This window comes from Pseudorca crassidens, chromosome 2, assembly GCF_039906515.1.
Source record: "Pseudorca crassidens isolate mPseCra1 chromosome 2, mPseCra1.hap1, whole genome shotgun sequence".
In the NCBI taxonomy this organism is placed as follows: domain Eukaryota; kingdom Metazoa; phylum Chordata; class Mammalia; order Artiodactyla; family Delphinidae; genus Pseudorca; species Pseudorca crassidens.
The window spans coordinates 116,857,927-116,883,706 of record NC_090297.1 but is presented as its reverse complement, the minus strand read 5'-3'; the positions used below and the strand labels follow the sequence as shown (position 1 = coordinate 116,883,706).

Here is a 25,780-nt window from a genome sequence, read left to right as displayed (position 1 = left end):
GGCAATGAAGATCCCGCATGCCGTAACTAAGACCTGGCACAGCCAAATAAATAAATATTAAAAAACCAAACAAACACTGATGAAGGAATTTGAAGATAATACAAAGAAGTAGAAAGGTAGTTCATGTTCTTGCATTAATTTATATTGTTAAAATGGCCATACTACCCAAAGCAATCTACAGATTTAATGCAATTCCTATCAAAATATCCAGGACATTCTTCACAGAACTAGAATAAATAATCCCAAAATTTATATGGAATCACAGAGGACCCCAAATTGCCAGAGCAATCTTGAGGAAAAAGGAACAAAGCTGGAGGTATAACCGTCCCAAACTTCAGGCTATATTACAAAGCTACAGTAATCAAAACAGCATGATACTATCACAAAAACAGACTCACAGATCAATGGAACACAATAGAGAGCCCAGAAATAAACCCACACCTATGGTCAATGAATCTATGGCAAAGGAGGCAAGAATATACTGTGGAGAAAAGAGAATCTCTTCAACAAGTGGTGCTGGGAAAACTGGTCAGCCACATGTGAAGCAATGAGATTAGGACATTCCTTCATATCACACACAAAAATAAACTCAAAATGGTTTAAAGACCTAAATGTAAGACTAGAAACCATAAAACTCCTAGAAGAAAACATAGATGAAACACTCTTTGACATAAATCGTAGCAATATTTTCTTGGATCAGACTCCTAAGGCAAAAGAAATAAAAGCAAAAATAAACAAATGGTACCTAATTAAATTTAAAAGTTTTTGCACATCAAAGGAAACCACTGACAAAATGAAAAGACAGCCTACAGAATGGGAGAAAATACTTGCCAACAATGCGACTGACAAGGTGTTAATATGCAAAATATACAAACAACTCATACAACTCAATATCAGAAAAAAAAAAAACCCACAAACAAAACAATCCAATCAAAAAATGGGCAGAAGACCTGAATAGACATTTTTCCAAAATAGACATACAGATGGCCAAGAGGCACATGAAAAGATGCTCAACATCATTAATTATTAGAGAAATGCAAATCAAAACAGCAATGAGATATAACCTCACACTTGTCAGAAAGGCTATCTTAAAAAAAAGTCTACAAATAACAAATTGTTGTAGAGGATGTGAAGACAAGGGAACCCTGTACACTGTTGGGAATGTAAATCGGTGCAGCCACTATAGAAAACAGTATGGGGGTTCCTGAAAAAACTAAAAATAGAACTACTATATGATCCAGCAATTCCACTCCTGGGTATATATCTGGAAAAAACAAAAACACTAATTCGAAAAGATATATGCACCCCCAATGTTCACAGCAGCACTATTTACAATAGCCAAGACATGGAAGCAACCCAAGTACCCATCAACAGATGACTGAATAAATAAGATATGAGATAAATACACACACACACACACAAACATACAAACAGTGGAATATTACTCAGCCATAAAAAATGAAATACTACCATCTGTAGCAAAGTGGATGGACTTAGAGAATATTATGCTTAGTGAAATAAGTCAGACAGAGAAAGACAAATACTGTATGATATCACAAATATGTGGAATCTAAAAAATAATACTAGTGAATGTATACACAAAACAGAAACAGATTCACAGATAAAGAAGACAAACTTGTGGCTACCAAAGGGGAAAAGGAAGAGGGGAGGGACAAATTAGGGGTATGGGATTAACACAGATAAACTACTATGTATAAAATAGATAAGCAACAAGGATATACTATATAGCAGAGGAAATTATAGCCATTGTTTCATAATAACCTATAATGGAGTACAATCTGCAAAAATACTGAATCACTATGCTATACATCTGAAACCAACATAATATTGTGAATCAACTATACTTGAATAGAAAACCAAAAGATTTGCTTCCTTAACCCTCAGCCATACTGTCTACAACTCAGATGCTGAAAAAGATAAAACTAATGTACTAGAGAATTCTGTGACTCATGGAAAGGCAGAATCTACCAAGAAACTGGTTGAACTGTTAATAAGAAATGATCATATGCTGAAAGCTATCTTTCTCTTGCATTACAGGTGTCAGTAATCTATCTTATTGTCTCTTATGCAACAAAACATTTCAAATAGTATTAGGGTGTCAGTTAAGTTCCAGTGTTATTCTGAGACCAATCATGTAGAATTTAAAGACCGCTAAAATATCTTACATGGTAAATGCTGAAGAAGTACATTTACATGAGAGACTAATAAAGTCTTGGATAGTTGGCCTTGCTCAGTGCCTGCTGGATGAAAAGTCAGTAAAAGAAATCATGGCACTGCTACTTTCTAATCATATAATAACCCATTAAATTAAAGATTAGCTGCAAATATGAAGACTGAATTAATATTTCCACTACAGAATTGTGCTTTTGTTTTATAAATGAAAGTACCTACAGACTGGATGTTTTGTTTATATTCATTATGAGCACCAAGTAATCAGGAACGAAGATCTTATGTGGGAATGTTTGGCAACAAACACAAGCAGTACTAAAATATTCAGTGTTGAATAATGTTTTTGAATCTCATCACTTATCCTAGAACAACTGTGTTGATATTTACACTGACGGTACAAAATCAATTCTGATACCTTAGCCTGAATCAAGACAGTAGTACCAAACTGTATTAGAGTTCACTGTATTATTCATCACCTCATGTTCAGATACACACACACATGCACACACACACACACACACACAAAGTCAGTTTAAGGAAAAAAAATTATTAATTTTATTAAATCTTGACCCTTGAGTAGACTTCTTTTTAATATTCTGTGACAAAATAGGAAATACACTTCTGCTGGATCCCAAAGTTTTTTGTTTTGTTTTGTTTTTTGGCCGTGCTGTCCAGCTTGCAGGATCTCAGTTCCCCAACCAGGGAAAGAACCTGGGCTGGCAGTGAAAGCCTGGAATCCTAACCACTGGGCCACCAGGGAACTCCCTAGCTACTTTTTAATGTAACACCAGTTTTACTTTAAAGAATGTCAGATAAACAAATTATAGTTATTTTGACTTAGGTATTTGACAGACAAATGAATTAAAGGAAGCTGCCACTTGAAGGAAAACAACTGACAATCTTTTCAACAGTGATAAAATTTGAGTCTTCAGACAAAAACAAGAATTCTGAAAAACCTGCATCTGCTGCCATGAACTTAACAGCTTCCTAATATTAAAGACTTTTCAGATAAGACTTGTGGTGGTATTAAACAATGTGATTTTTAAAATATTGTATATAAGCCACGTCAACATTTGGAAGATCTCCATGTCTCAGTGAGCCAATTTTTTCCATCTGACCAAAGTGTGATGTTACAAAATTATGCATGGGGAAGAGATCCACTCAAAGTGCAAGATAAACCAACAGATTTTTTTTAACATCTTTATTGGAGTATAATTGCTTTACAATGGTGTGTTAGTTTCTGCTTTATAACAAAGTGAATCAGCTATACATATGACCAATAGATTTTAATGCATCAGAGTGCTAGAAGTTCTCAGATTTGGCTTCTACACTGCAACTACCCTTTAAGAAAATATCTCTTGTTGAATTTTGGTGTAGCATCGAAGAAGAATACCCACAATTATCTGAAAAGGCTTTATAAATATTCCTTTCTGGGCTTCCCTGGTGGCGCAGTGGTTGAGAGTCCGCCTGCCGATGCAGGGGACACGGGTTAGTGCCCCGGTCCGGGAAGATCCCACATGCCGCGGAGCGGCTGGGCCCGTGAGCCACGGCCGCTGAGCCTGCGCGTCCGGAGCCTGTGCTCCGCAACGGGAGAGGCCACAACAGTGAGAGGCCGCGTACCGCAAAAAAAAAAAAAAAAAAAAAAAAAAAAATTCCTTCCTTATCCAACTAAATTATCTGTGTGAGGTCAGATTTTCTTCATATATTTCAACTAAAAGGAAATGATTAATGCAGAAGCACATATAAGAATCCAGCTGGCTTCTACTAAGCCAGATATTAAAGAGATTCATAAAAATATAAAACCATGCCACTCTTCTCACTAATATTTCTTTGAAGTGTTTTGGAAAATATAAGGAGTTCTGAAACCAAAAAGTTTGAGAACCACTGTTCTACATCAGTCTAAGGACCTCCACTTTCTTATTACTCAGTTGAGTCTGAAGCCTGATTTTTTAGGCAAAATAGAAGCCTGGAGATCAGAGTCAATTATATAGAAGATGAGTGGAAAAATATCTGATCAGATAAATGTCTGACTGCAAAACTCTGCGTTGGATATTTTTTCATTCCAAAGCCAAGGAAAAATTATTTTTTGATTATATATCATTCTCTTTATAATGCTTGTACCTCCACCCGAATAGATATCTGAAAGCTACTAATTCAAAGCACATTTAAGAGGAAGAAAGCAACCAGTCTCTTTAAAGAACTTCAAATTAAACATCTGACATCCCCTCCCAAGGCAGATTCATACTTAACAGAATAAAACTTATTGAATTTCTATTCAATAACAAATGGAACAAGAAGAAAAATAGCTATAAAACTTAAACTGAATAACAGAGGCCTTTTATTCTGTATGATATATTTTTGTTTTAAGATTTATTTCTAGGTGTATTATAATCAGACATAGATGACTCTAAATTATTTGAAATATAGGTTATGGGAGATTCGTTTGACAAGCTTTTCCTGAACACCTTACATATTCAAATTAAACACTGTGCAGGAGATAAAAATGCTAATATCGTCCCATCCTTCTAGGACACCAAAGACACACATTATAGATGGGTCTCTATACATACGGAGTTTATTCAGTCTGCGGCTTATTAATTCCAGTGTTTAAAATGGCACCACAGTCTGTTTAACACCCAAATTGAAAAAAATCTTCTCTATCCATGTACTACCAGGCTCAGTGTTTCAACTCTGAAACCCAGAGAAGATCTTACTGGGTATATAGTTCCCTCATGCAACATGGTACCTAAACTTCTTAAAATGCATTTATTTTTTTAATTGAAGAATAGTTGATTTACAATGTTATATTAGTTTCAAGTGTACATTATATTCCATTTATAGTTATTATAAAATATTGGTTATATTCCTTGTGCTGTACAAAATGCACTTAAATTTACTAATTTTCAAAGACTGATTTCTAGATTTACCATGAGACGTAGATGGCCCTGAAAAAAGTAGTTAAGAAGCTGGTCTGTCACAAATTGTCTATCACATCATGGTAATGGTATAAACTAATTTAGAATATGGCATGTCAAACTGATGGATTTGGTATCCAGTTTGTTCATTCATTCATTCAATATTTACTGAATACCTGCTATGTGCCTGGTACTATGCTGGATACTAGGGATAGCATGATAACTAAGACAGAGACGGTTCTTGCCCTCAGGGTGCTTAAGGCCGGGCCAGGGAAACAGACATTAAGCAAACAGTTGCATAATTATTTAGTTAGACATATACCACACTCCTGGTCTCAGCTAATCGTCCATCCTGCGGGCTTCCAGTGAGATTCCTATACTAGGAATCGGAAAATTCCTCAAAGCCCATCCATAACAGACTCTAGATTAGCATCAATGCCTTGAAATAAATGCCACACACCTATTAGAGCCTTAGGATCTTTCAAGAAAAACCAACTAAGTGTCGGTGTTCAGATTTGCTGATGGGGTCAAAGTTAAACAAATCAGAGTCCAGAATAAGAAATCACTACATATGGGGGAGGGGAGGACACAAGCATTTCAGATCTTACTCCTGAGTCAGATGATAAATCATCAACTTTTCCTAACTATAGTAATTGCTTCCTCCATATTTAAGTTTTGTGACATTATCAAAAAGCTTGCATCAAATTTTGTTTAAACATAAAATGATTTAACAGTCTATTTTGCTAGTTTTCTGACTTTATATGAGGAAAAACTCCAAGACCATCTAGGTATTAATTAAATTAGAAATAGTTCTATCAAATTTTATATTTTAAAAACATTTTACCATTATTAAATGTCAGCTCCTTATTTAAGATTTAGAAGACTTTTGATGTCCCAAGGAATACTTTAAATATGATTTTATTTGTTAGAAATCTGGTTTTAATTCCACATTCTCTTTTATTTTTTATAGTCCTACTGCAAATAAACAAAAATTTTTCTTCAACTTTCTCCATGTTCTGATTTAAATAGAAAAACATTAATACAGGTGAGGAACAAACATTGACATGTTTATTTTCCTTTAAAACATCTGTCAAAAATAAAATATGCACTCCATTCTTACATTTATATGTATATAAATTAACCACAATAGTCTCTCTTTACTTTATACTTTACCTTCATAGCCCTCCTATCCTTAAACACACGCATACACGCACAAACACAAACACCTTAGTTCTCTTCCCTTTACCTGTCTCCAGGCTATTTCCCCTTCCCTTCAATGCCAAATTTACCAAGCCCACCACTTTATTTCCTTCACAATCTCTCTTAGCCTCTAATCTGGATTCTGTTCTGAGTACTCTACCATAACTGTAATCTCAAGTCACCAACGATTTCCATGTTTATATAGGCCAAATGGGCTTTTCTCATTTCTCATTCTCAGTGAGCTCTGTGACACCCAATACGGCTGACCACCTCCTTTATGAACTCTTCTTCCTTGACCTCCATGTTTTAAAATAAAACTAAGTTGATTTTTTTCCACTTTCATCTGTAGTACTATTCCAGTTCTCCTTCTATATCTCTAATCATTTCCTTTGTGTTTCCCTGGTAGCTCTTATTTCTCCTACACTACTACTCTACGTAGCATGGTTCTTGGGTTTCTTTCCACAGGGCTTTATCTTTGGTCTTGCCCTCTGTGGAAATGAACCTAAAGCAACTCAAACGATGTTTTGAACAGACAGATCAGTGGAATTAAATTCCAAGTTGAATATTCTGAAGGATAAGGCAGCATTTGGACATAAAAGTGCTAGAAAGGCAATATAGGGAAGTGGCCAGAAACACAGACTCTGGAGCCAGACTCTCAGTTAAATTCTGGCTCAGTCACTTCCAAACTATGTCACATTGGACAAATTAATTAACCTCTCTGTGCCTTAGGCTCCTCATCTGTAAAATGAGGACAATAATCGTACCTACCTCAGGATTAAAGACTGGCATATTATAAGCGCTATAAAGATCATTATTAAATAAATTACAAGACCACCATCTATTAAAAAATCAAACTCATTAATTTACAGGTCTACCTTGTAACTCAACATTTTGGTTTTGTTATGGTTGTTTTTCAAAACCCTTAAAATGTTCTAACTCCAACTGACTGAGAGTCACTCTAGTAACTTTAAAGAGTTTTAACACAATACTATAGATTTCTAAGAGGACAGTGTTCACACGCAGAAACACATATACACACATATACCTACACACACACACACACACACACACACACACACAGAGTTAGAAGAATACTATAAATTTCTAGAGCGAAAAGGAAAATGCAAATCTGCTCTAACTTTATCATTTTACAGATCAGGAAACTGAAGATAGGAGAGACAAGTGATTTGTCCAAAGTCAAATAGTAAGTGACAGTATTGGGGCTAAAATGCAAGTCACTAAGGCCTGTATCTATGAATTATTTAAAAAACATTTTTCCTCACATATTCATAATGTGAAGAAATATCTTTTCTTAGAATGCAGTTTTGCTTTCAGGAAATGTTTTCTTCCCTCATTATGAAAAATCTGAAATTTTATGAGAAGGAAACTATCAAAACTTTATGAATTATTAAATCCTACCTGAAGAATCAGGGTAACTTTAGATGTCTTTCTTTAGAAGTCATTCTATTCTATAGCTAAAAGTTTGTCCACATCAAAGTAGACTATATATTTTAAATTTTTTCATGGTTATTCAATATACAAAAGTAATTTTAAACATTCATTGAGAAAAATTTCCTTCTTTATCTCTGCAAACCCCATCTCTACTAATCTTTTGAACAGCAGGACATAAAAGATAAGGTAAAAAGGCACAAATAAACAGCAGTTTGAGCCCTAACATTTATTTAGGACTTGCTCTGCACAGTCTGCAGTACATTGCAACAGACCTTGTAGAAAGACAAAACAGAAGGAATAGACTTTATCCCTGCCCAGAGAAAGCATGCCAGCTAAAAAAGGAGCCTAAACAAATGCATATGAAAAACACATTATAAAATAAAGACTACCAAATAGAGCACAAGAATAACGAACAGTTGGAAAATTATCCTGACTCAGATGGACTTGCCCACTATCTTGAGAATTTTGAAGACTTCAAATTATTCATGAGTTATAAATTCTTTGTGCCCATGGCTATTCTACTTACAAGTCTAGTTACAGAGACTGTTGAACAATCATTTTTCAAACATAAAACAAGTTATATTACAGTATGCAATTGAAAAATCCAAATAACAGGTTGTTTTTTTTTTTTTTAACGTTAGCTAGGAATCTGTTACAGAGCCAAGGAACAAATGACTAAATCCCCTAAAACCACACAACAGTAACTCATATTTAACAAGAAGCTTGAGATCAAAAGTTTCTGATCTCAAGAATCCGGCATGCCATATACAGAATGCATAATAAAATGCATTTACACATGCACAAAAACCACTCTTCTCTCTGAGAAGTTCTAGAGTACCAATCATTAAAATACTGTCTATTTTGGCTAAAGTACTTCCTTTTTAAGACACAGCAAAGATTTTTTTTCCTCAAATGTTTTAAAAAGAAACCAGAAACTCTCAAAGCCTATTTATTCTATTCTCTTGGTTTGAAATCTGAAGCTATACTATAACCTTTCAGACCATTAAGTTATTCTTTACTATTATCAAAGTGTAACCTAATAAAGCACTTAATCTACAATCAGGTAATTAACAAACAAAAAATTTTAATTGTTATGCAATAACTCCAGCAAAAGTGTCCAGCAGATATGGCAACAAAACATGGTTGGCTTTGGAGGAATACAGTAATTTTGCTATTTAAATATTCAGCAATCTAAAATGCAGCACCAGGGCTTCCCTGGTGGTGCAGTGGTTGAGAGTTCGCCTGCTGATGCAGGGGACACGGGTCTGTGTTCTGGTCCGGGAAGATCCCACATGACGCAGAGCAGCTGGGCCCGTGAGCCATGGCCGCTGAGCCTGCGCGTCTGGAACCTGTGCTCCGCAACGGGAGAGGCCACAACAGTGAGAGGCCCGCGTACCGCAAAAAAAATAAAAATAAAAAAATAAAAATAATAAAATGCAGCACCAGAATGTAAAGGAAAAAAAATCATTGTATTAAATTAGAACACTTCAATTATTGCCCTAGTTCTACTGCTTACCATTTTTGTGTCCTTACAGAAGCTACTTAACCTCTCTGTGCATCAATTTTTCCATCTGTAAAACAGGACTAGGAATACTTACTTTATTATATGTAAGGAACTAACAAGATGATATATGTGAAAGGGGTTTGTAAACTATAATGGCCGTATACATTAAAGGTGTCCGTATTTGTATATAAATGAAAGAGAAAATGGATATATAATGTTACTGATGTAATCATTAAGTAAATTCAGGTTAAGTGGATCCTCAGACAACTCTGTTCTATTTTTTACAATATGCCTAAGACCTGGATAAGAGTAAATCTCAAAGTAAGCTAACAATTATTTAGAAAAAGCCCTCTAAAAGAAGTTTTTGAAAAAGTCTCTTCTAAGATAAGACTTCTTTTTAATGCAAGTATCTTTCCGAACTCATTTAGTCACATTTTTTTTTCCAGCCAGACAAAGAATCTGTAAAAGGCCATGAAAGCAGAGATAAGAAAATGGCCAAACTCCAAGATCCATGTGCACACTCAAGTTGTGAAGTTCCAAAACAACAGAAGCTGTATCCTTTTGAAGTAGACTTTATAAACTAATTTCCTTTGATTTCTAAGGAAATTCCTCTTGCCTCTGAAGATTTTATATGAAGTTATATATACTAAACAAAACTTTCTAAGAAATAAATAATATACATTAAGAAAATATGCCATTCTTACAAGCATGTATTAGGTATTAATCTAGGCATTAATTTATAAAATATCATTGCCATTCTGTGAAACTCTCTATTATGGCCTTCCATGGGAATAAACCTTTGGCAAACCTTTTGAACCAATAACATCACCAGTCAACCTTTCTGCATTAATTAGCATCTTTCCTATTCTTTGTCCAAAGTTTCAAGTTTCTGGCTCATGCTGCTTGAATCTGTAGAGATACTAGACACCATCCCTTCTCCACAAAAGAAAGCAGTGAGGTCTAACAACAATCCACTCCCAAATGACTCTGCCAAATATTAAAAAAACAAGGATGCAAGTACCTCAAAGTTCTCCCTATTGACTATTAAACATTTCACAGTCGAACATTTCACCAAGGTGATTTTTTTTAGCTCTAAAGCTTAGATACAGAAACAAGCACAAAGCTGATGCATCTCTGGCTAGTACAACCATAAATAAAGAAAAGACAGGTCATCTCTAACTGAACGTTCTGCTGGACTTCACTGTTTATGTTACTTCTTAGATCAGTAAAACAGATTTAGATTTCTCCAAGCAAAACATGTAAATATACCCTTTAAATGATTATGGAAAACAATGAACTTCCATTACTGTGACATCTCTTAGTGAACCATACCTAAAATTGTTCTGTTTGATAAGCACTGAGTGGCTAGCATTGTGCTGAGTGTCAGGAGTGGTAATAAAAAAGCACGTGACACTTCCTGCCTTTCAGAGGCTTATGATACAGATGAGAAGACAAGCCTTTTAGATCAAACAACTAGGGACCAATACAAGAAAGAACTTTTTTTTTTAAAGCAGGTGTTGTGTAGCATAATAAACAGTTTATGAAGCTCTAAGGGCCCACCACAATCATTTTCTCAGAAGAGTGGCCCAGGCTGTTCCTTTTGCATAGTTGCTGGCTTACAAAGCAAAAGAATACATTTAATGAAATCAACACTATTTCCCTGGTCACAAAAGAATGGACCACGGATCATGAGCCAGGGTTATCACAGCAATTCTACCCAACTATATATATAATCAGATCCTCTTTCTGCTTAGGGAGTCTGAATGAGCAATGTGTGAAAAAGACTAAAATGGAATTACTGGAGCTGCTGTTGAATCAGGAGTGACAACAAGCCACTGTTTCAATTTTCCATGAGGACAAGTGTATGTTCCAAGCTATGAAGCATAAGAGTTGCTTTATTAAATAATGGTATACTAAACAGTCAATAGCTACATCTACTTTTTTAGATATTAAAATATTCTTTTAAACACATGTCCAATTATACAATAAAACCACATGGTTTGCTTATTGGCTCTGTTAAGTCTGGTTTATACTAAGCAAAACCTTGAGGCATGAGAATCCCTATATTTCTTAATTTCTAATGTAATCGCACAGTATCAATTACAATAATTTCTGTCAATGAAATTAAGAGCCTAAATGAAAGAAAAAGTCTACATCTTTCTACACAAGAAATGATGCCACTTGCCTTTTTGATGAAACTGTTAGAATATTTTATATGGAAAAATGAAAAAAAAAACTAAGCATGAGATCATTATGTCTTTCATTTTCACTTTAGCAAGAACAAAAAGAACAATCCAGGATTTAAGAATCAAATTCCTGTCCAATGACACTATTTATAGTCATGATGATAAAATTAACTTCCTTATCCCAACTGTTAAAACAAAATAAAGAAAGAAAAAGTGAAAAAGGATGCTGTCTCTCTCTAACTACTGTTATCTAGTTAAGTTCATGCTTATCCTCACTTTACCTTGATATAAAACACTAAGATATGATAAATCAGTAATTAGGAAATGAAAAACTCAAACAGAATGTGAAAGAGAGTCCTAACAGTTTTCTTAAACATGAGAATGTTTTTTCTACAACATCAAAGGATTGGAGGGAGGGTGATAAATAATTTTCTAGTAGCACTTTTCACAGCAAACTAATGAGAAGTAGCTTTTACAAATGCAAGAAACGTAATGCATTTATTTTAAAAAAAGAACACCATTCAGGCTTCCCTGGTGGCGCAGTGGTTGGGAGTCCGCCTGCCGATGCAGGGGACGCGGGTTCATGCCCCGGTCCAGGAGGATCCCACATGCCGCGGAGCGGCTGGGCCCGTGAGCCGTGGCCGCTGGGCCTGCACGTCTGGAGCCTGTGCTCCGCAGCAGGAAAGGCCACAGCAGCGAGAGGTCTGCGTACCGCAAAAAACAAAACAAAACAAAACAAAACAAAGGACACCATTCATCTTCCTTTGTAAAAATACAGTCCCTTTAAGGCTAGGATAATTTTCTTCATAACAAATACTTGTTCTCTTCCCTAGAAAAATGTTACTAGTCGTAAGGTCAATCTGTGGCTTGACAATTGCTACTTTTAATATATACTGTTCTGTTTTCATCAAATAATAGAGAAATTATCCCAAACCTAAGAAAATGTATTCAGCTATTTCAGTGTTAAAAATATTCTTTTGTGGTAACTTCCATAACATATACTTCAACACATTCATTTTAACATGTATCAAGTCTCTTCTTCGTAGTGCTGGATCCCATCTTAAAAAGTTTACTCCTGGGCTTCTCTGGTGGCGCAGTGGTTGAGAGTCTGCCTGCCGATGCAGGGGACGTGGGTTCGTGCCCCAGTCCAGGAGGATCCCACATGCCACGGAGCGGCTGGGCCTGTGAGCCATGGCCGCTGAGCCTGCGTGTCCGGAGCCTGTGCTCCACAACGGGAGAGGCCACAACAGTGAGAGGCCCACGTACCACACACACACAAAAAAGTTTACTCCCACCCCCCAACCCCTGCCAACTTTAAACATGATTGTGTCAACCCAAAGCTAATACTAAGCTCTGGTCAGCCAATACAGTTGGAGCCTTGCTGAAACCCTGTTCTCAGCTGCCCCCTTGCTGCTGAAAATGAACTTGGAGGCTGGCACAGTATAGAAATATACCAGCTATGTCTGAGAGAATAAGCTGAACACAGGAAATTTTTGAGAAAAGGCAGAAATCATGAGATACCATCACTATAGTATTCCAAATCTCCTAACATATTTGATTAATAACTAAAAACACATGAAATGTTTGGTTTCCCTAATCTTCAAGTGTCAAAGTTCTCTGGTCCAAAATTCTGAGCTGCTAGATATTTATACCTTAGGAAAAGCATTGAGTTAACTGAGAATTTCAGTGACAGTGAGTGGTGACAATAATCAGAGAATGAATCGTTTATTGTTAGCATATGCTTATTTCTATCATACACTCTCTACATCCTTTAAAAAAAAAGACAAAGAAAAAGAAAAGCCTAGGATACATACTACCAAGGAATTCTAATTCATTCATGTGTTACTGGTTTAACATACAGCACTGTAACCGAGATATTCATATGGCAACTCTATGCAGAATGTATTTTCATTTTAGAGGAAAAGCAGATGGAATGAAAGTAAGCTTTGCATTTTTTCCCCATTTAGTCTCACATTTGTAACATAAAGTGCTCGTATAAACATTTACTTTTGTATAAGCTAACTGATTATCTTACACATTCTTCACTAGCAAGAGTAAATGCTTGATGAAGTACAGAGAAAAGAGGGATAGAAAGTCTCAGGAATAGAGCCTAAAAAGACATTTTTATGTTTATACTTCTCCACTGGTTATAGACAAACAAATAATATGTTGGTTATAAACAAACAAAGAATAAAAATCAATAAGCAGCTTATATTTTCTAAATATTGCCTGGCATCAACTCCATGTTTCCACTTCATAACGCTGAACAGCTCAAAATAAAGCTTGTGTTATAGCACTTAGGCTGTTCCACTCATACAATTTATTTTATATTGCTTCCTATCTCTCATATCTTTTTATCTTCCACAGCATTCAGCTCAGTGCCTCATATATAGCAGGTATTCAAAACTATTTCTTTTATTCTTTCAAAGTGAACTTACCCTTCGAAACGACACAACATAAAACGTGTCTCCCCTTCTGTGGATGGCTTCAAAAAAGTCTTGATAACTTCTGGGTGAAGCATAATACACCTGTAGCTCACTCCCTGAGTTCCTGCTGAAGTAAGAAAATGGCAAAGTGGCAAAGTGTTCTTTAACGAATAAATTTCTATCCTCTCAAAAACGCTTCCCATTCTGAATTGTAAGAATCTCTCTCAACCAAAATATTAGCAGTATTTTGGCAGCAATTTTTATAGTAACATTTTGAAAAGCTCAAGGTCCGGATATTTGTAAGATCCAACTCACTAAAGCCAAAACTCTCATTTCTGTATCAAGGCTCTAAAATGTACCAGTCAAGTGCATTGCAAAGCATGTAAAAAAAAATAGAAGTACCAGAAAATAGATTTCTGCATTGGTTTGCATGATTTTAAAATTTTGGTAACATAAATTAAGTCTGAGGAAAAGTTATCTTTCACCGTTCTGTCAAATGTGTGAAGGTGCACTTGTCTATGAGGCTGTGTGAAAGGTGAAAAGCACTTAGGATTTGGAAACAAATACACCTGGCTCTGAATTCCTGCTCCGCCTCTCAACTGGATATTCTTGGGGAAATCAATCTCTGAGGAACCTCAGTTTCCTCATCAATAAAATGAGGGTAACCACATAAACCTTTCAGGACTGTTACTGGGGTCAGAGATGTTAGTACCAAGCATGGGTCCTCTTCCATGGGAGTCACTCAACAACTGCTAGCCATAGATATTAAAAGTACCAAGTCAGTGCCTTGGTAAAATTATAACTAAAATTATAATACCTCAGAGCACATCTTATCCCAAAAGATATACTCAAATGATATTAATATAGTTCTTAATAATATTTTCAGGGTCTTTTATTGTTTAGCACAATAAGCCAACACCCAAAAGTTAGAGTTAAAAAAAAAAAGACTTCATTTTTCTTCAAAAAGAAAAATCATATTCTTTTATGCCTTCAATCAAACTTTTATTAACTTAAGAGGAAGGCAAGATTGACCTAAAAGGAAATTATAACTGAGTCATAAGAACTTCCTTTGAAATAATTTCACGTGCTCAAGAGGCCATCTCTGACTGTAATACTTTGAATATACAGTCAATTCTTATTATTTATGGTAGTTACAGTCCTATAAAGTCAGTGCAAACACTGAATTAGCAAACACTGAACCATTCTCCTAAGGGAAATACAGGTTAGGTTCCTGTGAAGGCTTAGTTACAGCATTTTTTTCCCTGAATTTTTAAAATTTATTTTTTTATACAACAGGTTCTTATTAGTCATCAATTTTATACACATCAGTGTATAAATGTCAATCCCAATCGCCCAATTCACCCCACCACCACCACCACCGCCCTGCCGCTTCCCCCCTTGGTGTCCATACGTTTGTTCTCTACATCTGTGTCTCAATTTCTGCCCTGCAAACTGGTTCATCTGTACCATTTTTCTGGCTCCACATATATGCGATAATATACAATATTTGTTTTACTCTTTCTGACTTACTTCACTCTGTATGACAGTCTCTAGAGCCATCCACGTCTCAACAAATGGCCCAGTTTCATTCCTTTTTATGGCTGAGTAATATTCCATTGTATATATGTACCACAACTTCTCTATCCATTTGTCTGTCGATGGGCATTTAGGTTGCTTCCATGACCTGGCTATTGTAAATAGTGCTGCAATGAACATTGGGGTGCATGTGTCTTTTTGCATTATGGATTTCTCTGGGTATATGCCCAGAACTGGGATTGCTGGGTCATATGGTAATTCAATTTTTAGTTTCTGAAGGAACCTTCATACTGTTCTCCATAGTGGCTGTTATCAATTTACATTCCCACCAACAGTACAAGAGGGCTCCTTTTTCTCCACACCCTCTCCAGCATTTGTTGTTTATAGATTTTCTGGTGATGCCCATTCTAACTGGTGTGAGGTGATACCTCATTGTAGTTCTAATTTGCATTCCTCTAATAATTACTGATGTCGAGCAGCTTTTCATGTGCTTCTTGGCCATCTGTATGTCTTCTTTGGAGAAATGTCTATTTAGGTCTTCTGCCCATTTTTGATTTCGGTTGTTTGTTTTTTTAATATTGAGCTGCATGAGCTGTTTATATATTTTGGAGATTAATCCTGGGTCTGTTGATTCGTTTGAAAATATTTTCTCCCATTCTGAGGGTTGTCTTTTTGTCTTGTTTATGGTTTCCTTTGCTATGCAAAAGCTTTCACGTTTCCTTAGGTCCCATTTATTTTTGTTTTCATTTCCATTACACTAGGACGTGGATCAAAAAAGATCTTGCTGTGATTTCTGTCAAAGAGTGTTCTTCCTATGCTTTCCTCTAACAATTTTATAGTATCCAGTCTTACACTTAGGTCTCTAATCCATTTTGAGTTTATTTTTGTGTATGGTGTTAGGGAGTGTTCTAATTTCATTCTTTTACATGTAGCTGTCCAGTGTTCCCAGCACCACTTATTGAAGAGACTGTCTTTTCTCCATTGTATATCTTTGCCTCCTTTGTCATAGATTAGTTGACCATAGGTGCGTGAGTTTATCTCCAGGCTTTCTATGCTGTTCCATTGATCTATGTTTCTTTTTTTGTGCCAATACCATATTGTGTTGATTACTGTAGCTTTGTAGTATAGTCTGAAGTCAGGGAGTCTGATTCCTCCATCTCTGTTTTTTTCCCTCAAGATTGCTTTTGCTCTTCAGGGTCTTTCAGGTCTCCATACAAATTTTAAGATTTTTTGTTCCACTTCTGTAAAAAATGCCACTGGTAATTTGATAAGGATTGCACTGAATCTGTAGCTTGCTTTGGGTAGTATAGTCATTTTCACAATGTTGATTCTTCCATCCAAGAACATGGTATATCTCTCCATCTTTTTGTATCACCTTTAATTTCTTTTATCAGTGTCATAGTTTTCTGCATACAGGTCTTTTGTCTCCCTAGGTAGGTTTATTCCTAGGTATTTTATTCTTCTTGTTGCAGTGGTAAATGGGAGTATTTCCTTAATTTCTCTTTCAGATTTTTCATCATTAGTGTATAGGAATGCAAGAGATTTCTGTGCATTAATTTTGTACCCTGCTACTTTACCAAATTCATTGATTAGCTCTAGTAGTTTTCTGATGGTATCGTTAGGATTGTCTATGTATAGTATCATGTCATCTGCAAACAGTGACAGTTTTACTTCTTCTTTTCCAATTTGTATTCCTTTTATTTCTTTTTCTTCTCTGATTGCTGTGGCTAAAACTTCCAAAACTATGTTGAATAATAGTGGTGAGAGTGGACATCCTTGTCTTGTTCCTGATCTTAGAGAAAATGCTTTCAGTTTTTCACCATTGAGAATGATGTTTGCTGTGGGTTTGTCATATATGGCCTTTGTTATGTTGAGGTAGGTTCCCTCTATGCCCACTTTCTGGAGTTTTTATGATAAATGGGTGTCGAATTTTGTCAAAAGCTTTGTCTGCATGTATTGAGATGATCATATGGTTTTTATTCTTCAATTTGTTAATATGGTGTATCACATTGATTGATTTGCATATATTGAAGAATCCCTGCATCCCTGGGATAAATCCCACTTGATCATGGTATATGATCCTTTTAATGTGTTGTTGGATTCTGTTTACTAGAATTTTGTTGAGGATTTTTACATCTATATTCATCAGTGATATTGGTCTGTAATTTTCTTTTTTTTTTTGTAGTATCTTTGTCTGGTTTTGGTATCAGGGTGATGGTGACCTCATAGAATGTGTTTGGAAGTGTTCCTTCCTCTGCAATTTTTTGGAAGAGTTTGAGAAGGATGGGTGTTAGCTCTTCCCTAAATGTTTGATAGAATTCTCCGGTGAAGCCATCTGGTCCTGGACTTTTGTTTGTTGGAAGACTTTTAATCACAGTTTCAATTTCATTACTTGTGATTGGTCTGTTCACATTTTCTATTTCTTCCTGGTTCAGTCTTGGAAGGTTATACCTTTCGAAGAATTTGTCCATTTCTTCCAGGTTGTCCATTTTATTGGCATAGAGTTGCTTGTAGTAGTCTCTTAGGATGCTCTGTATTTCTACGGTGTCCGTGGTAACTTTTCCTTTTTCATTTCTAATTTTATTGATTTGAGTCCTCTCCCTCTTTTTCTTGATGAGTCTGGCTAATGGTTTATCAATTTTGTTTATCTTCTCAAAGAAGCAGGTTTTAGTTTTATTGATCTTAGCTTTTGTTTCTTTGTTTCTATTTCATTTATTCCTGCTCTGACCTTTATGATTTCTTTCCTTCTGCTAACTTTGGGTTTTGTTTGTTCTTCTTTCTCTAGTTCCTTTAGGTGTAAGGTTAGATTGTTTATTTGAGATGTTTCTTGTTTCTTGAGGTAGGCTTGTATATATGAACTTCCTTCTTAGAAGTGCTTTTGCTGCATCCCACAGGTTTTGGATCGTCGTGTTTTCATTATCATTTGTGTCTAGGTATTTTTTGATTTCCTCTTTGATTTCTTCAGTGATCTCTTGGTTATTTAGTAATGTATTGTTTAGCCTCCACGTGTTTGTATTTTTTACGTTTTTTCCCCCGTAATTCATTTCTCATCTCATGGCGTTGTGGTCAGAAAAGATGCTTGATACGATTTCAGTTTTCTTAAATTTACTGAGGCTTGATTTGTGACCCAAGATGTGATCTATCCTGGTGTATGTCCCGTGTGCCCTTGAGAAGAAAGTGTAATCTGCTGTTTTTGGATGGAATGTCCTATAAATGCCAATTAAATCTATCTGGTCTACTGTGTCATTTAAAGCTTCTGTTTCCTTATTAATTTTCTGTTTAGATGATCTGTCCATTGGTGTAAGTGAGGTGTTAAGGTCCCCCACTATTAGTATATTACTGTAGATTTCCTCTTTTATAGCTGTTAGCAGTTGCCTTATGTATTGAGGTGCTCCTATGTTGGGTGCATGTGTATTTACAATTGTTATACCTTCTTCTTGGATTGATCCCTTGATCATTATGTAGTGTTGTTCCTTGTCTCTTTTAACATTCTTTATTTTAAAGTCTATTTTATCTGATAGGAGTATTGCTACTCCAGCTTTCTTTTGATTTCCATTTGCATGGAATATCTTTTTCCATCCCCTCACTTTCAATCTGAATGTGTCCCTAGGTCTGAACTGGGTCTCTTGTAGACAGCATATATATGGGTCTTGTTTTTGTATCCATTCAGCAAGCCTGTGTCTTTTGGTTGGAGCATTTAATCCATTCACTTTTAAGGTAATTATCAATATGTATGTTCCTATGACCATTTTTTTAATTGTTTGGGGTTGCTTTTGTAGTTCCTTTTCTTCTCTTGTGTTTCCCACTTAGAGAAGTTCCTTTAGCATTTGTTGTAGAGCTGGTTTGGTGGTGCTGAATTCTCTTAGCTTTTGCTTGTCTGTAAAGCTTTTTATTTCTCCATCAATTCTGAATGAGATCCTTGCCGGGCAGGGTAATCTTGGTTGTAGGTTCTTCTCTTTCATCACTGTAAGTATATCATGCCACTCCCTTCCCACTCCCTTCTTGCTTGTAGAGTTTCTGCTGAGAAATCAGTTGTTAACCTTATGGGAGTTCCCTTGTATGTTATTTGTCATTTTTCTCTTGCTGCTTTCAATAATTTTTCTTTGTCTTTAATTTTTGCCCAGTTGATTACTATGTGTCTCAGCTTGTTTCTTCTTGGGTTTAGCCTGTATGGGACTCGCTATGCTTCCTGGACTTGAGTGGCTATTTCCTTTCCCATGTTAGGGAAGTTTTCGACTATAATCTCTTCAAATATTTTCTCGGGCCCTTTCTCTCTCTCTTCTCCTTCTGGGACCCCTATAATGCGAATGTTGTTGCATTTAATGTTATCCCAGAGGTCTCTGAGGCTGTCTTCATTCCTTTTCATCCTTCTTTCTTTATTCTCTTCCATGGCAGTGAATTCTACCATTCTGTCTTCCAGGTCACTTATCCATTCTTCTGCCTCAGTTATCCTGCTATTGATTCCTTCTAGTGTAGTTTTCATTTCAGTTATTGTATTGTTCACCTCTGTTTGTTTGGGTCTTCTGGGTCTTTGTTAAACATTTCTTGCACCTTCTTGATCTTTGCCTCCATTCTTTTTCTGAGGTCCTGGATCATCTTCACTATCATTATTCTGAATTCTTTTTCTGGAAGGTTGTCTATCTCCACTTCATTTAGTTATTTTTCTGGGGTTTTATCTTGTTCCTTCATCTGGTACATAGCCCTCTGCCTTTTCATCTTGTCTATCTTTCTATGAATATCGTTTTTGTTCCACAGGCTGCAGGACTGTAGTTCTTCTTGCTTCTGCTGTCTGCCCTCTGGTGGATGAGGCTCTCTCAGTTACAGCATTTTTATCAACTGATCAATATATAACCCTGTTTTATGTGTTTCTATTTAAAGACACCTTTAACAAATTCTGTTCACTCATTAACACTGAACTCACAGTCAATAGCAGTATAACTCATGCATGAATGAAGCTTTCTAACGTGTGTATTTTCTCCACATGGCACAATACAGCTTTCTCAAGCTTATGAACACCAGGCAGCACTTCAGTACTATGCTTGGGGGCCATTTTACAGGAAGAATTCACAAGCAAAAATCATAAAATGTGAAAAATATGGCACTAAATAGACCTCAAAAAGGACAACAGTTTACAGTATGAGAGCTGAAACAGGAAGGCGAAGTATTGCTTTGTTAAACTTTTGGGAATGCAAATGACCATGACAGCACTTTCAGTATTGATTTTGGGGGTAGAAATAAATTTTTGCAAGTAAGCGGATTCATAAATACGGAATACATGAATAAGGAAGGTCAACTATAATTCACTTTAAAACATTTTTTAAAGATTATTTTTTAAATAACAGTTTCAGGTTCACAGCAAACTTGAGAGGAAGGTACAGAGATTAAAAACATTTTTAACTAATGAAGAAATAATATGAATATATTTTTAAATATACACATAGTAAATGAATGAAATATTCTGGTTACAGAGAACTGTTAGTTTCTACATATATCTGAATTACCTATTTCTACAAGATAATGATGAGAACAAGTTTAAGATGGAAGAGAAGTGTGTATTTCAACCTTACTGAAATCCTAGGTATTTAAAATTCCTGGGACCCCCCTGGTGGTCCAGTGGTTAAGACTCCAAGCTCCCAATGCAGGGGGCCCGGGTTTGATCCCTGGTCAGGGAACTACATCCCACATGCTACAACGAAGATCCCATATGCCACAACTAAGACCCGGAGCAGGTGAGTGAGTGAGTGAGTGAGTGAGTGAATGAATGAATGAATGAATAAATAAATAAATAATAAAATTCCTTAGCCAAGAGCTTCCACACTTTCTTACCTGATACTAGTGGTTTCTGTGTATTGGACAGCCATGAGCTGAGAATTTGAGCCCTGTTCCAGAGCACCCTGAAAGATAAAAAATGGTTAGATGTCACATAATGTAATCATATGAAAAGCTTCCTATACTGACTCATTCTACATTTACTAAACTTCATTAAAGTATTCATAAAGTTTGTTTGGTTTTTTTTTTTTGGCTGCTTTGGGTCTTCGTTGCTGTACACAGGCTTTCTCTAGTTGCAGCGAGCGGGGGCTACTCTTCGTTGTGATGCATGGGCTTCTCATTGCAGTGGCTTCTCTTGTTGCGGAGCACAGGCTCTAGGCACACGGGCTTCAGTAGTTGTGGTGCACAAGCTCACTAGTTGTGGCGCACAGGCTTAGTTGCTCCATGGCATGTGGGATCTTCCCAGACCGGGGATCAAACCCATGTCCCCTGCATTGGCAGGCAGATTCTTAACCACTGCACCATCAGGGAAGTCCCCATAAAGTTGTTTTCATGAATATACTGACATATTAAGTTCACATAACTAAACACCAATATAGAAATTAGAACTCTTTTGGTCACATTCTGGGCTGAGAGGTGTGTCTTACGGACAGTAAGACATTTAAGGCACTCCCCACAAAGATTAAAGAAATAGCTCAGGACTTCCCTGGTGGCGCAGTGGTTGAGAGTCTGCCTGCTGATGCAGGGGACACAGGTCTGTGCCCCGGTCCGGGAAGATCCCACATGCCGTGGAGCGGCTGCGCCCACGAGCCATGGCTGCTGAGCCTGTGCGTCTGGAGCCTGTGCTCCACAACGGGAGAGGCCACAACAGTGAGAGGCCAGCATGCCGCAAAAAAAAAAAAAAAAAAAAAAAAAGCTCAAAAACTTAGTCCAAGTATCACAAGGTTTATCACCAAGTCATACAAGTATTACTGAACACATAACAACTTACGTTTGTCTAAAATAATTATTTTCTGAATGAAAATTTCCTGAATTATGAAAGGTTCATAATGAAACTAGATCTTATTGTTTACTGAATTAAACACAAAGATCTTCATGCCTAAATACACCTGTGGCCTAATCCATCATAAAGATATCTCATCAATGATTCTTGGCCAGAGAACAGTCCAATCTGGAACCATTAGTGGTCCACATAGACTACACTGGAAACCTGTCTTCCATATAGCACCTGCTTTGCACTATGCTTTCTTACATACCCCAGCAGCTTTGTACGCTGATCTTCAAAAAAGTTTTATAAGAGTATCAGAGTTCAAGAGCACATTACCAATTATTATGTTAGGAAGTGACCTTATTATTACCCTGTCAAACAGTGACTTGAATAACTGTTTAATCTTAAGATTACTAGCATTTGTTCATTACTATATCCATCCATCCTTCCTTCAGCAATCAAACTTTCATAGAGTGCCTACTACATGTACTGGTGCTACAGAATTTAACATTTGACTTTTGCCCTCTAGAAGCTTGCAGTTTAACTGGGAAGACAGATATGTAGAAATGATATAATGTGATGCTAAAATAGAAGAATATACAAAGGGTTATGGGAAGAGAAGAGGGAACAATTTTGTTTGGTGGTAGATGGAACCAATATGCAGGGATGAATAGAGGGCTTCCAATTTCTGGCTCTGTAACAAGTCAAGGGTCTAATTTTACGAAAATCTAATGTCAGGCTTACATATAGTAAGTTTAAAAATGTGTTAAACAAAAATAAAAAGCACAGATAAAATGAAAGGAAAAACAAATACATTTAAATAATAAAGTACTGTATTTATTGATATGCTTATCAAGTAAGTAGTAAATCAAGCCAAAATTAAACTACAGCTAGTGGATAAATATAAAATTTAAAATAAACATTAAATAACTGGTGAATTTTAAATGATTTTGCTACTTTGGCACACATGAAATTATCAGAGAAGTCTGAAAGAAGCCAGACTTCATTCTCTAGGCTCAGAAATGAGTGGGTAGGATTTAAGGAAAGCTGAGTTACAGAGACATCAGGCAAACAGCAATTGAATATGCCATTTACCTATCTAAGATTTACACCAATAAACAAAGGGACTTCTGAAAACTTGGCTATGAACTTCAGCATTTTTAGCTATGTGGATTTAGCAAAAGGTCACAATCAGCGAAAAAAAGTGAGACAGACATTTACATAGAAATGAGAAAGATATTAAAATCTCCAATTATGTTGCAGATTTATCTGTTTTTCCCTTTAGTTCTGTCACTTTTTTGCATTATGTTTTTGAAACTTTGTTACTTGGAGCCTATACATTTAGAATTTTTATGACTTCTTAATTTAATATGTCAAAAGATAAGGCAAAAAACTCATTTAGGCCAATAATTTTCATCTAATTTTTCATAAAGCCCATTTTACCAGCTGTGTGGAATTCTCTACTGGCAATTACCTCTTCCTGCCCCCTTTTTGCTCTTCCCCTGTGTAACAAGGGATGAAAGCCTGAAAACTATATTACCCAAACTTTTTTGCTATCAGGGTCTAGACATAATTTAGCTTCTACAAATAACATATACTTGCACCAGATTTGGAAAGCAGAAGGGAAACAGAGTCCATTTTTCCTCCAGCCATGGAGGCAGCTAACGTGTAGGCTTTGGCAGACTGGACACTGTATTCCAACGTCAGTAAACAGCTTTGGGACTCTGAGGTAACTGTGACATTAGTAATGATGTACTAACAACCAACAAAGATGCCATAATAGGTGAACAAAAAGTGCCTGAGAGGCCCAGAGAAACACATACTGGATAATCATGGAATCTCAAATGTCAGAGCTTAAGCTCATTTAGACTAACCCTCATTATTTTATAGTTGAAAGCAGTCCCTTAATGGTTAAAAGTCCATGTTTCTCAATATACTTTTAATGTACTTAGGAACCTATCATGTGCTGCTTCCAATTAGTCTCCAAATAATCAAATAGCTTAGGAGTTTCCATTAGTAGATAAACAGGTAAACCTGGTGAAACATATCCCATCCCAAAATAAAACCTCTTCCTTGATTCTTACAGCTACTCCATTTCTCTGTTTCCATTAATGGGGATCATCCTGAAATAATTTTCTCTATTTCCTCATTTTATTTTTACTTCCTGAACCCACATCGCTCAGACTTTTGTCATCACCACTCCAATGAGACAACCTTCATCAAAGTCATTAACAAGTCCTAATAATCAAATCCAATGGTAATTTCCCAGTCCTCATCTTAATCAACACCTCTTAACCTCTGTAACAGTAAATCACATCCTCTTCCTTAAAAACTTTCTTTGCTTGGGTTTTTGGATACAACTATCCTACATTTTTTCCTATTCTACTGGCCAGCCACTCCTCTTCCTTCTCAAGTGCTGATTTTTCCTTGTCTTTTAACCTCTAATGTTGACGTTGTTCCAGGGTTCAGTTCCTTACCTCTTTTCTCTTCTTTTTACCTTCTCTCTAGGTGATATCATCCCAAATTAAACTTCCAGTCTCAACCTCTCCCCTATACTCCAGACCTGGATATCTGAGTAGCCACCTGACTTCTCCACTTGAATGTCTAATAGCCATCTCAAACTTACTATATCTAAAACTCTTTTTTCTTGCCTCCAACTCCTCCTTCCCTACTCTCAGTCTCAGTAAATGGCATCATCATTCATCCAGCAGCTATAGCATAGGAATTACCACTGTTTCCTTTTTATTTTACAATAGCAATTTCATCATCTATACTTTCAAAATATATTTGGCATTCAAGTACTTTCCTCCACCTTCAAATTTACCACTCTAGTATGGCCCACAATGATCTCCCACCTACACTACTGAAATGGCTTAACTGGTCTCCCTACATCCACTCATGTTCCCTGCTGTGTTCTACCTGGGGTAGCAGTTAGAGCAATCTTTTAAAAATATAAATCAGATCAAGTCACAGCCTTGCTCAAACCTCTCAATGCTGTCCTCTCGCACCTAGGATGAAAACCTAAGTTCTCACCATTGCATATGAGATTTGATATGATTTAGCCTCCTCTGTCTTTCTGACATCATCTTTGGCTACTCTCCCCTTAGTCATTGTAATCCAGCCTTACTCAACTTCTTGATGTTCCTCAAATATGCAAACTGTTTCCTCCTGAGGGTCTCTATACTTTCTATTCCCTTGGTCTAAAAGCTGTTTCTCCAGATTTTCTCCTAGACCTTTACATTTTGTCCTTCATTTTCTGCCTATGGCAAAAGCTATGTTCTCACCAAACCCCTTCTTCATCCCAAGCACATAGGAAGACTACATTTGCCTAACCTTCTGCAAGGGAGGCTGGGAAAAGTGACAAGAGTTTTAGTCAACTGAACATTGACTAAAGTCCAGGCCTGATCCCTAAAACATGCTGCATAATCTTCCAAACTTTCTTCCCCAACACCCAAAGCTAAAAGCAAAGGATTTCAAGTTGCTGGGCTACAATGTGGAAGAACCTGGATTCCTTAGTCACTGCTTGGAGGAAACCCATTCTAGAGAGCTACCTCAAACTCTGGGTGAGAAACAAATTTTTATTCCATTAAACCACTGAGATTTTGAGGCTAAAT

At 36.4% G+C, this 25,780-nt stretch overlaps 1 protein-coding gene across 1 annotated transcript in view; it reads right to left on the bottom strand.

The window, feature by feature from the left end:
* ATF6 (activating transcription factor 6) overlaps positions 1 to 25,780 on the bottom strand; it is a 219,850-nt gene that overhangs the window by 109,735 nt on the left and 84,335 nt on the right. The window contains exons 13-14 of the mRNA XM_067728453.1: positions 21,236 to 21,303; positions 13,886 to 14,000 (exon numbers count right to left, since the gene is read on the bottom strand). Of these exons, the coding sequence (XP_067584554.1) occupies positions 13,886 to 14,000; positions 21,236 to 21,303 (183 nt within the window). The remainder of the gene's footprint in view (positions 1 to 13,885; positions 14,001 to 21,235; positions 21,304 to 25,780) is intronic.